At 33.4% G+C, this 13,748-nt stretch overlaps 1 protein-coding gene across 2 annotated transcripts; it reads right to left on the reverse strand.

Annotated features, from left to right (window-relative positions):
- Positions 1-456: 456 nt before the first annotated feature.
- LOC132939332 (uncharacterized) lies at positions 457-11,076 on the reverse strand. Of its 2 annotated transcripts, none has more exons than XM_061006431.1 (4): positions 11,018-11,076; positions 5,343-6,027; positions 1,457-1,661; positions 457-901 (listed from the first exon to the last, which is right to left on the reverse strand). In XM_061006431.1, the coding sequence occupies exons 2-4, from the start codon at positions 5,906-5,908 to the stop codon at positions 689-691; spliced, it is 984 nt and encodes a 327-aa protein (XP_060862414.1). In that variant the 5' UTR covers positions 5,909-6,027; positions 11,018-11,076; the 3' UTR covers positions 457-688. The 2 variants fall into 2 exon arrangements, with proteins under 2 accessions (XP_060862414.1, XP_060862413.1); XM_061006430.1 differs by lacking the exon at positions 11,018-11,076 and adding an exon at positions 8,707-8,818.
- Positions 11,077-13,748: the final 2,672 nt, after the last annotated feature.

Below are 13,748 nucleotides of genomic sequence, written 5' to 3' on the forward strand. Positions count from 1 at the left end.
GGGGGTAGAGGTTAATCATAATAAATTTAAATAACAAATTGAAAGTTATGATATAAAAATAAAAACTATTTTTATACAAAATTTCAGTAGGGAGTGTTACAACCCCACCGTAGATAAATGTGCCTAACATAGTGGAAATAATAACATACATTTTTATATATTATATAAGCAAGTTTGGAAAGCTCACGCTGCGAGCATGCTGAATTCCCGGTATCCAAACGTATTTTAATACAACAGAATAAATTATATAATTCCATATACAATTTATGTAAATACTGCAGCGGTATCTAACTACGAACGATAAATAAATATCTTAATATCAACAATCGTAAATACCTATGAACTGGTAACTGAAGGATGGTCAGACGATCACAACGGGAATATAAGCAGGTGTTCTAAAGATAAAACTATAAAAGATATGTTTAGAAACCTAAAAACTATATTAACTGTGCCTATTTAACAGTAGGTAACGCTATACAGTAACATCGTTTTTTGTTAATATTGCTATTCGGCTTTGTTATTACTTATACATATTTTAATCGTTATTAAATACTACGACTGTAGTTGTAAAAGCATTTAAATCACAAAAAAAACCACTTGTACCCGTTTTGATTGGTAGGTTTTTTTATATCGAATTTCGATTTACAAAAAAAATATAAGTGCATGGCTGTGGAAATTTAATGGTATTTTATGAAGAATTGTAGAGCACATTGAGTCCCGCGTAAGCAGACCTCATCGTAACTGTAAATGTGAACAGCGAAGCTGTGTACGTGGTGATACCCATCGCAGTTAATTGTAACGGTTTTTGTGTTCTCAGAATTATCAAAAGGCCAGCCCGAGACAACATTGAATCCTTGCATTTCACTAATTTGAAATAGACGCAATCTCCGATTTGTTGGTTCTGTAATGTTATGAAAAATATATAAGTCAGGTATAAAATGTGTGGTATACGATTAAAACCGCTTGATGTCTAATAAAATAAAAATCAGATTAACAATTCGTTAAAAAAATTTTTTTATAGTTTTAACATAGATATGTTTTTGGGTTGGATACAACATTTTTTTTCTAACCGATTTTGTGTAACGCTTTATATGTCGCCATTGAAACGCAAATAACCAATAAAAACAAACATAAAATATATACATAATATTTAAATACTTGTCCACTATACTATGCCTACCCAGAAACATATCTATGATTCCTCAACTTTTCTTGCAGTGGAAAAACACCAATCATGCTACTTTTTTCGTTTTTGAGTTTCGACAAAAAAACTAAATTGCCGTTTTCCCATAGTTATTTTTTCTATGTTTTTATCAATTAAAATAAGACGTGCCAACGTGTAAATTTACTTTTATTCGAGGGTTGGGTGGATAAATCTAATTTTTCAACAAGTGTATCTCATTGGATTATTTATAATATTTCTATGTAGGTATAAATATTATTTGTTAATAATCACCATTGTCGAAAATTGTTCGCCAATCAAGCAATAGAAGAAGAATTGAGACACCACTATTACGAGAAGAGACATCATTTTTATATGAAACGCTGAAAACCCATTGGCCATTAACACGCTGCTAGCACATAAACATGTCATCACCATGATATATAGAATATCGACAATGAATAACAAATTAAAATATGATTTGAAATGATTGAAGTACCTAAATGAAAAAAAAAAATAAGATATGTAAATATTAACAATAAGCTTTTCAATTTATCGATAAAAGTGTGTTCAATTTGACTAAATGTTAATATCATAAAACAATAAAACTGTATTTTAAATAGACATTTACGTTGAAATACTTGTAACATAAACTGATAAAGGGAGAAAAATACATGCTCAACTTTTACACCTTCAAATAATTATGATAATCCTGTAGATGTGTATTTAATTTCCTACTTTGTAACGCTCTTAAGACGAAAAAAATCTTTATATATTCGTTACTCGTCACTCGTCAGTCGACACTATGCCATATAGTGACACTATAAACTTATTATAGTAACTTATTAGGTTCTATTGTTAGTTCCGCTTCTGACATTTTGTTTTTGATTCTTTTTAAAATGAATTGCTTTAATATTGTAGACTCCAAACAGTTTTATCCAATATATCAAAACTCGTTTGATAGTCTCCTCATCATAATTGCTGCGAATATATTATATGTTTTTGATTATATTAATTAATATGTAGTTCTCCGTTGACAGTTGTTTGTATTTTATATATTATATTTTATTTTTAGTTGTTCTCTATATTATATTTAAATAAATATTGTGAGTAATATTAACTTTTTTACTATCCATACAAAATACAAATACAATGTGTCAATATTTATACTATAGAACTCCACAATCCTTATAATTATTATAGGTATTATAACTTTAAGACTCACGCTTCTTATTATATGGGTTTCAACATTTTTTTATTATTTTTATGAAGGCGTGTTTGTTTTTGTTTCTTTTTTCTTTTTTAAGGACTATGCGGGCTTTAGCTCTTGTTTAAAAGAGTACAAAGTACTTATGTACAGATACAGGTAGACAACATATTTACAATGAGAAAGTTTTACAATAAGTTAACATAATTACAAACTTGGAAAGTCTTAAAGTTTTATTGAAAAGGATATAATACAATCTCTTGATTCGCGTCACATGTAATTAAGACGTAAATATAGATCGTACCTTCATATTATTTCTATTCTCCGTAAAAGTGATGTTGTTTCTGGGACTTTGGGCTTCATACGCCATCCGAAAAAAGTGTCTGGTCCAGCCCGCAGTTGTACCCTGCCACCCTGTGCGCACGACATTATTTATAACAGTGAACTACCCGTCTACCTACATATATAATAACTGCGTCAAAGAATGTATCGACCGATACAAATGACGACCACGACTACCACGATCATTGGTGTGCGTGGTATGCGTGGTAGGTAGGTAGGTAGGTAACAGCTGTAAAGGTAAATGCAGCTCAGGTGCAACGTCTTCCGACGACGAATATTAAAAACCACAATTAAGAAAATCCACGTTCCATAAAAGCTATACACGTGCGCGTGCAAGTCGCTGATGGATTATTAAAATTTTTTCACAGCTGCAGCCGTGGCTGATTTACGCGGGTATAAGACGTCACGCTGCTCGTCCAACGATAGTAATTTAGGGGGAGAAAAAAAAATCTTCTTCCGCGTTATTGCTCACGCGACGGCCGTTGAAGGTGTATTTCCATCCGACAGCGATTGCAGTTGTACCGCGAAAATCGATTTTTCATTAATGCAAAACAACACACACACACACACACACACACACACACACACACACACACACACACACACACACACACACACACACACACACACACACACACACACACACACACACACACACACACACACACACACACACACACACACACACACACACACACACACAGGATATAATATACAAATATCGTACATGGTCAACATAACATCACGTGTCTATAATGTCTGTACGGCGAGATTCTATCCGTCTGATATTATTTCAGAGATTTTGTATTTCGGTCGACGCGTGTTGGGTATTTACTACGGCGAGCGAACCCGTCCGATATTATTTCAGTGCTCTCATACTTTGGCCGACCGTAACGAATAGTCAATATTACGCGAGCTGGGTATTTCTATACGATCAAGAAAACTGCGAAGTTTCTCATTCTGCTCTGGACGACTCCTATATTTATTTATTTTTTTTTTTTGTGTACATTACGCACATTTCAAATTTTTCATAACGCTCAAAGTTTTCGATTACGTAAATCAACTTTTTTCTATTTGATTCCAGACCATTGTTTTTAATTATACATCATAGCCGGTATAGGGTTTATTTTCTAAAACTTTTCATGGCTGAATCATAGTTTTCGGTTCATTAATTTTTATTAACCACGCGATCGTTTACTGTTATTAAATTAATTAACGGTTATGACTTAAACTAAAATATAACTGGACTAAATTTTATTTGTTGGTGGTTTAATACTATTAGCTATTCTCAAAACTTAAATCAGAAACCGACAATGTTCAAGGTATTAACCAATGTATAGACATTCAAATAGACATAGAAATATATTATTTACATGCAGTATAAGTACTGAATTTTAAAGTAATTAAAGAATAATAAATTGGCGAATATTTGCTTCTTTTGTTTTTTTCGATTCAAGTTTTAAATTGAATAAAACATGGTAAATAATAAATACGAAAAAAGATTTCATTAAAAAAATATTTATGTTACACGGCGCAATGAATAGGCAATATAGTTACATAACTATATAGAAGATAATTTCACAACCTTCAACATTGGCTCAAGTACTCGAATTATTGTTATTCACTTGCACGTCGTGTTATATAGGCACAATGTTTTTCGTTTTTACTCGTTCTACTATCTTATTAGTTATTGGAGTTTTTTTTTCAAATTTGTATTTACCTGGTGTTGTGCACTATAGTATATTACTGTTAAGTATTAATGGGAAAACCTATTTAGAGCTATGAAAGGTAAGTTGCAAGTGTCGACTGGGGAAATTATCCTTTAATTCATAATTTGCATTAAATGAATACAAATTAGTAAGTAATAACACTAATGGTTAGTAAACAATTAATATAATAATAAAAAATAAATAATTAGAGTGACCATGTATATTTTGCAATTTAATTAAAATCTACCTAATGTTCTAATGTGTTATAATTTAATCAATCTGAGTATAAAATAAAATAATAATTATATAAATTATGTTATTCAATAACAACCTTTTACCTAAATATTATATACAAACAAATAACGTAAAATATAAATAAATAATAATCGGTCACGCCATAGCATAATATATATTCTTTTATTTTTATTCCATTAATTAATTCGCGGCAACTTAGGTCATTGGGTGGTTTTTAACTGCGGGGAAGGGTACTGTAGATTTTAAACACGTGTGTTTTTAGTTCGGCAGAATTTTCAAGTGAGCACCCGTAGGCGCATCTGCCATGCCCGGGTGGGGGATGGCGGCCTCTCTCTCTAGACACCGTGACTGCCCGAAGAGAAGTGCCGTCCGTGGCCGAGGTTCGAACCGGTGACGGCGCGCGTCGCAACTGACACCTTAGTCCGCTCGGCCACTCCACCCCCCCCCCTATTTTTGTTATTATAATATATCAATTTAGCATCTATGTATCAAGAGCTATAGGACGTAGTTTTTATGATAAAACAGTATTCCTATAATATTGTTCAGGATGACAACATTTTTAAAAAATAAGATTTTTATTCAGGCAGGTAAATAAAGTATATAATTTATACTACCAATAATTACCCAGTGACCCTGACCCAGTCATCCGTCACTATGTCATACTCACGTGATGAGCGCCTGATGGTGTTTTATGCACCTGACTAGACCGTCAAACGCGGCACGGCGGCGCCGGTCAGGGTGCGCGTCCGGGCGGCCATCGCCGTCGCCGTACCACATGTCCACGTGCAGATCTTGAACAGCGTCGACGAGAGTATCCACCTGCACCTGCATCTCGGTGACGAACAGCACCATGGCGAACACCATGCCCGAGATGCTGGTCAGCACGCTCAGCGAGACGACAAACTGGGCGGCGTACACAACGGCGTACCGGGCGGTCGTCAGCCGCGTCCACGGCGTCCACATGCGGAATATGAGTGCGGCCGGCGAGTGGATGTCGCCGTTGCGGGCCGCCCAGACGACGGGCGTCATGCACATCATCACGTTGGCGATCGGCAAAACGGCGCCATAAGTGCGCACGAACCGCGAGAACAGCACGTCCGCGGCCGGCCGGCGCCCGTCGTCCCAGAAGTCGCGCCGCACCGCGTCCAGCATCCGGTGCAGCCCGGGCCGGTTGCGCACGCCGATGGCGAACAGCGCCAACGTGGACGACGAGCCGGTGATGTACGTCAGCATCTCAACCGCCTCCTCGTAACTGGTGGCCCGCAAGGCCAGCGACGTGGTCACCGACGTTGTAATGAACGCCCAGAACGCGCATATGATCCACGGGTAAGCCGCGGCCGCGATACGTCCGACTGCGAATATTGTTGATGAATCACGACAGGTAATAATATTATCATGATAATGTGTTTCGTTGCCGTTGTTGTTGTTGTTGTTGTTGTCTACATTGGGGGGTGTGGCAACCCTTTATCCGCCCACGGTCTCAGGGTGATGGGAGTTCAAAAATAATAACTTAATTATTTTTATAAATATCCGATAAAAATTTAACTTTCAACTGAAACTAAATACGAACCAGGAACAATTCGGTTCACAAACCACTGTACGTTATCATTGTAATGAAATTATGTTTATTCGATATGAGTCTTGAGTATGAATTAGGTCAGTGGGGTTAGAACTCGGAAACTAATTCGGTAACAGGCACTATAATTTGTTATAAAAGTACATTAAAGAAAAGAATCTAAAAATGATATATTTTCATTTAACTTTTTACTTACTTTAAGGCACTTATCAAACTTTTACAATAGGTAGTTATATGAATCAAAATAAAAATTGTGACTATGTATTTTTAATATTTTTCAGCTGCTATTATAACAATAAATTAAGGGCCTTGTATTAAATTTACAAGCCTTTTGACCCACCAAATAAAATTTAAATGACATTAATAGAAAAAAAAAATAAACAAATTGGAAACTGAAAATGTCCGTAAACAAGTCAAAATATTTTGAAAATTTTATGGTGTAAAGAAAATGTTAAGATTAACATAGTGAAAATGTATTTACGGTTATTTGTTTTTGAGTTACATCAAAAATCAAAATCGATTTTGTCCAAAACAGAAATTACCGTTTTTCTTAATATTTTTTGTTTTTTGAAAACTTCTGTGCATTTTTTACTTTTAATTATATTTAAATTAGCATTTTTTACAAATGGTAACATTTTTGATATATGTTGACTCTTTTTGAGCTTCTTATAAGCTTGTGAGTTTTTTGAAATTTTGAAATTTTTATATTTTTCTCGATGAAAACTTTTTCACTAGGTAAAAAGCTTGAGTATTTAATGCTAGGTTCATTATAAGTTTCAATAATATAAATTTAAAAATATTAATGATACACAGGCATGATTATTTTTTATATGCATTTAAATTTTAAATGTTGACGTGACGTATTAAAATTTAGAAAATTTTCAAACTATTTTTCAGTTAAAAATTTATAAAAGTTTTTCCTTTCATAGCAAACATTGGAAATTTTGATAGAAGGTTCTTACCTTAAATAAAAAAAAAGTTTACAGGAAAGTAATATTCATTTTTTATGAGCGTTAAAATTTAAAATTTTTACGATATTGGATTTTTATCTGTAAATTAACAAATTTTCATTTATCTATTTTTGATAATTTGTTGTAATTCCATAATGAATATTTGAATTTTTCACAAAATGTTAAAATTACCATTTCTAAATTTACTTAAACGGAACATTAATTTTTAAGAGGGTTTGAACTTATAACTATTACGATATATGCTATTGAGCGGTAATTGATCAAATTCCCATTAATTGATTTTTGAGATTTTGTTGTATTTACAAAACGAATAACCATAGACTTTTCAAATGTTCACCAAATATTTATATTGGCATTTTTCATACATGGTAGAATTTTCAAACAATTTTGACTCTTTATGAGCTATTAATAGCCCTTAAAAAATGTTTAAAATGTTGTCAATTATTTTTGAGTTAGTAATTCTTAAAAGTTTTTCTTTTCATAGTTGACATTAGACATTTTCATAGAAGGTTCCCAACCAGTTTTACTACCTTCATCAAAAAGAAAAAGTTCACCGGAAAGTTACGATATTTATAGCCAAAAGATATTTTCGGTTTTTATTAATTTTTTTTAACTTTTAAATTTGATTATTTACATACAAGCATGCATGGCTGACGCAACGTCCCCGCTCATAATCGTCTTTCTTATAGAATGATTTATCATTGAATTCAAATATAACACATCCACTACAACGACATGCGTGACAACTACTGTCCGCAGAGCAGTAACCACTTGTCCACCTTTTTATAATATTAAAAAAGAAAATTTTATATAGGACATTCGTTTGGGTGAATTTTAACATTTTTGAAAACATTTTTAAAAACAGATGATAAGTGTTCGGACTAGGTATAACTTTTTTTCCTAACCGATTTTCGTAACTCTTTGTTTACTCATATATAGAATTGTAAGTCAACAACAAAAACAAAAAAATGTAATCAAATTCCTTACAAAATGTGGCATATGCCACTAGATATTTTTCCACTGCACTTTACCCGAAAAAAAACATAGCTGTGGTGTCCCTCAAATATCCTTGCAGAGGAAAAATATCTAGTAGCATACTATATACTACTTACAATAATATTATACACGAACGATATTCGTTTATTTCCAAAAGGAATGTTTCGTGTTTTTTTTTTTTTTGCGAGCAATTATACCATTTATACCCATAGAATAACAATTATGTTCTACATGCGACCCATATACTTGGACACGTTTTTGTGTATCAAACAAAAGACGAAATTAATTAATTAAACCTGCATCTTCGTCCTCTCCCTGCTTGCAATTTAAAACAACACGCGCGTACGAGTTCCAACACCCGCTCCGCCGTGTTTATTATTCGACTAAAATCAACAGCCACCTGTTAGGGTTGGTTTCCGTTGTCGCAAGATATCCTACTGTTGTTTGTCTTTCGTCGATCTTCAGAGCGAAATAATAAAAAAAATTACCTCTATTGCCGCCATGGCCCGGATACACGTATATTCCGTTCAAAAGCAATAACGTCAGCCAGTAAACGGACATTTTTCGTGCCGTAATATTCTCCGACGTTTTCATGATGGGCAATTCGTTCGTAAAACCCGCCGAGGTCTTAAAATGTCTGATCGCGACGAAAATGATAACCGTCGTCACTGTCGATCGGTTTTTTTTTTTTATAATTCGGTTTTTTGGTATTTTTTAACAGTCCGCTCGCGGCTAAAAGACGAATGAATAATTAATTAGTGTATAAGTTTGCAGATAACTATATACAGCCGTGGGTATTCCGAAAAACTTTTAATTTGATTGTAGCCTGCCCGCCCACTGAAATCAGTCCGTTGTAACATAGTATTATAGTTTATTATAAATTGATTACGATTAGCTACTTGTTCAGCTCGATACAAGTCCGACTCGAAATATATATTCAATTCCATTTCTGTTATAATATTATATATTATATATAAAGAGGTTCTGTTGAGTTGGTAGGTACACTCGTCGTGTCGAAAAGTATAATCGAATCTTTTCCAAATGTTTACTTTGCACAATTTGATGTCGTTGAAAAAAAAATAATATAATACACATATATTATACGAGTACTCAAAAATCGTGAATACATAAAACATTTTTTTTTTAAACACATACGTTAAATACCAATGCACACATATTTTAGTTTCAATAAAAAGTGAGATTACTATGATACAACGTGCACCGTCGTCTGCCTAGCGTCCTGGTATATGTGTTATAATGTCTATATTATAATGTAGGACAAATTCATTATTCATAAACGATTACAACACTCGTTTGATTTCGCCCCTCTAGTATCCTAACCTTTAATTGGACCGCAAACGACCATATTATTCGAAATGTTTCTATAATCATTTGTACATACCAATATTAAAACGGTGTGTATATAAGCACGCCACGATAACACGTGGTAAATGCCGATGTACAGAATGCATTGTGTGAGATATTTTAACTACCCAATTTAATAACAATAAACCAATACAATATTGTGTCAATACTGCAACAATACGTCATTTATTAATTACTACGAAACCTCTGCAAGCGGCTCTGCGTTCACCACAATTTAATGAATTTCTATTTAAAAGCGTCTGTCGGCCAAGAGTTTATGTGCTTGATATAATATAGGTACAATATTATTGTTCCACATTACTATGTTAGGTACTCTTGGTTATGCTGAGTGAAGTAACACTGAATGTCGCATTTTGAAAAATTAGTGTCTGCACGAACTTGATCATTTTTACTATTGTGTATAATATGTGTTGTTATTTAACGTAAGTAAACATTACAGTTTTCCAGATATTTAGATTAATTATAAGATATTTATACCATGGACGTATTCGCATCGCATACAACGGTAGGTATTGACTTATGAGTTAAATACATCTTGTAACTACTGTAAGAGTTAACATTATAATATTTACTATATTATATATGTGAAATGTTTTTGCCAGAGGAGACTAGTTCAACCTACCAAATACCTAGCTACACGTATAAATATATAATAAAACATCCTCAGAAACATAGACTGCAGACTCGGTATCGTTTTTCGCTGCAGACAATGATTTATTATCAAATTTAAATTGAACACATCCGTTACAGTAACCTACTCAATGACAAGATGTACTCGTCACCTATACGAGACTGCTTGCTTACCGGGATTTTTTCAAACTGTATGTAACCTCTCTCGCAACTAATAAAATGATTGATTTCGATTCTTAAAAAAATTACCTTAACACACAGCAGCAGAATAACGTATTATACACATATATATCTATACATCACCTATATATACCTCACACGAATGTATACACTAGGCAATACACAGAGTAATACAGGGTTTCCAAATTTGAAAGTTGAATAAATTAGATTTTCTCGAATTGTTTTTCTATAAGTTAAGTGTAACTGTAAACTTAACGTGGCAACATGTATATGGGTGGCTTGGGGTCGTTGAATTTTCATTTGGCCGGAGTCTTTCATTTTAGAAGTTCGGCAGAGTACATAGCGTTAAGCCGGTATGGACGTCATGCAAAATTGCAATGCACGACTGCCCACAATAGTCAACGAGGTGCATCTCTTTATGCCTTATTCTACTTTGACATAATGATATTGGACGTTGTACCTTTTATGTCTTTTTTTTTGTATTGAAAATGAAAAAAAAATTACAATTTTTAATTTACAAACAATATATGTTAACCCGCGTCAAACCATAACATAATTATATAAGTATATAAACATAACAATACAATATGCAATCGTTCTTACCCCTATCGTTTCCACCGAAAATGCGTTTCAGGCGATGCGAGTGCGATCGATGTGGGGAGGTTTGCGATGGTCTGCAACTGTCGCGAGAACGCCCAACATAATATAATATTGTACAGAACAGTGCCGTAGCCAGGAAACGCCCTCCCCTCCCCCCGGCTTGATTTTTTTCTCTAGTTTTCGCACGGCCAGAATACTCAACACCTGTTACTTCACACCGTCGTTCATAAAAAAAATCCGGGGAGGGCACTTGCCCACCAGCCCCCCCCCCCCCCTGCTACGGCACTGATACAGAATAATGAAATGTAGGTGACGTTGCGGTGTGGGTATACCGACTACCGATCGATGCGATCGATGGCGAATAATTGAAAAACACGCAATAATCGGTGTAATATAATATGATATTATGTTGTTCACACCGGTTTCGTTCGTTTACATTTTTTTGTCCAGCATGTTTATTCACTTTAAAAAAAAAAAAAATGTTTACTATTACGAAGTAGTGTAAAACCATCGTTTACGGTCGATGCGTTCAATATGTAAAATTGATTTCTGCATATTATTATTAAACATTAAGATAATACATAATATAGGTGCAATATTATTGCATTCAAAAACAACTCGCCGATAAAAACGTTTTTCTGTTGAAACCCCTGCAGTATAGCACTTTGGTCTTCGATCATCATTTAGGTACACCGAAAGTAGAGGAAACTGATACAGAGGCAAATACCTATAATGATCGGACAACCTACTACAAGAGACTGCGACCGTAATTGGACAGGTAACTTTGGGGACCGTACTTTGATTTAGTATTCTGTTTATTATTATTGGTGTAGACTATAAAGGTATATTGTCGTAGAAACTTTGAAATACTATGCACGTGTGACATATATAATTCTGGTTTAGTAATAACCTCTCGCCACCAAAACCATTGTACCGAACATATTTAATTTATTTTGTTCATATGTGTAATATTAGACGTGTGTGTTGTGCAAATTATGACGTGTTATTCAAAATATTATAATTAAACTATGATTATAATGCATTGCTGTACAAGATGAATTTTACTAAAATTAGTTAATTCTGTTGATATATTATATTTATTTACAAAACAAATAGGTATCATTTTTTTTTTTTTATTCTCATTTGAGCAAATTGTACGGGGTGTTATTAATTTTTTTTTTTTGGTCTGTGTCACGTTTTATTGTGGAAACAAGTACCGATCTTAAACTTTGAGGGTCGTTTCCGGTAGCGAATTGGATCAAGTGTAGTGTGATCATCATTTTTATTATGTGGTGTATAGACACCTATAAAAATCAAAAAAATTTACAAAACAACCTGTTATCATCAGTCGTTTGTATAACTGTGTGTAACACGCCTGAAAGTGTATGGGGTATATTTCCTCGATTGATACATTACACTCGCAGTTACTTTACATTTAAAAATATCAATTTCATGTCAGATTTATGATTTATAATTTACAAAATGATTTTCTATTTACAGCGCGAGTACCTATACATATAATAAATTGTCCCTTTGTTCTTCTATTAAATCTATGGAAAATCACTGAACTAGCCGCTGAATGCGTTTATTCACGGTGAATTTTAACACGCATTGTGCGTATACACACGCCTTATAATATATTATTATGATTAATTACCTATCCTATAGTAAGTTTAGGTATTTAAATTATTATTCGCGTAGTATATGATATATATATTTCTACTTGTATATACGCATCGCCCACTTTAAATACTTTAGAGGAGTTTCACGAAACGTTTTACAATATAAAATTAGAACAAAGTTTGAGTGCTAAACAGTAAAAGTGTGACTTCATTAAACGCTACTCTATATTATTATATTTTCCGTTCGTTTTGAATTTAATAAATCTTTGTGCGACAGTTCCGTAAAATGAAACGAGCGCACAGTATGGCATTGTGCAATATGAAAGTGTGACATCATCAAATACGCACATGAGTAGAGGTACCACGTTGTTCGAAAATGGTAGAATTTATATTATATATAGCGACAAAAAAAACAATAAACTTAAATTATAGTGTCAAAAATGACTCGAACAAATTAGCGATGTATTATGCAGGAATTATAAATTTAATAACGTTGGTATAGGTACGCGGCCATTATTATTCCACTTGGATTCAACTATGACGTATTATATTGTGCTGATTATGTATTTCTAATAAGTTGTTTCAAAAAAACAATATACCTGCTAAAATTAAACTACATTTATTATTTTTATACAAAATGCGTATAAACTTTTATACAATAGTTAATATTTTATATCAGAAATAAATGCTGCAAATTTATAATATTCAAGTCGTCAGAAATGAACTATGCACGTCGTAATTGTAAGGATGATTGAAAGTTTGAGGGAGATGCATATTATTACGCTTTTTTTATATGTACCTATCAGGAGTTTATTAAACCGTAGGCATAGGTAATATAGCGTGTACGTTAGTTCATAAGCGGAAATCCATTAAAATTAATTACCTTCATTAAAAGGGAGGGACTAACATTTTTAACATCGATATGGTACGATAGGGGTTTAGACGCCACACAACTAAAAAGCTGAGCCACCCAACCCCGAAGTTCCACCTATACGTCAGTTTTAAAAAATATTAGAAGTAAAATGTGTTCGACTTCCATTTGCAGGTATTGTTATTGGCACAATATTATGTTGTGGTCTGAGGATAACAGCTTTAGAGGTTAGGTTGACATT

Source organism: Metopolophium dirhodum, chromosome 2 (genome assembly GCF_019925205.1).
Source record: "Metopolophium dirhodum isolate CAU chromosome 2, ASM1992520v1, whole genome shotgun sequence".
Lineage (NCBI taxonomy): Eukaryota > Metazoa > Arthropoda > Insecta > Hemiptera > Aphididae > Metopolophium > Metopolophium dirhodum.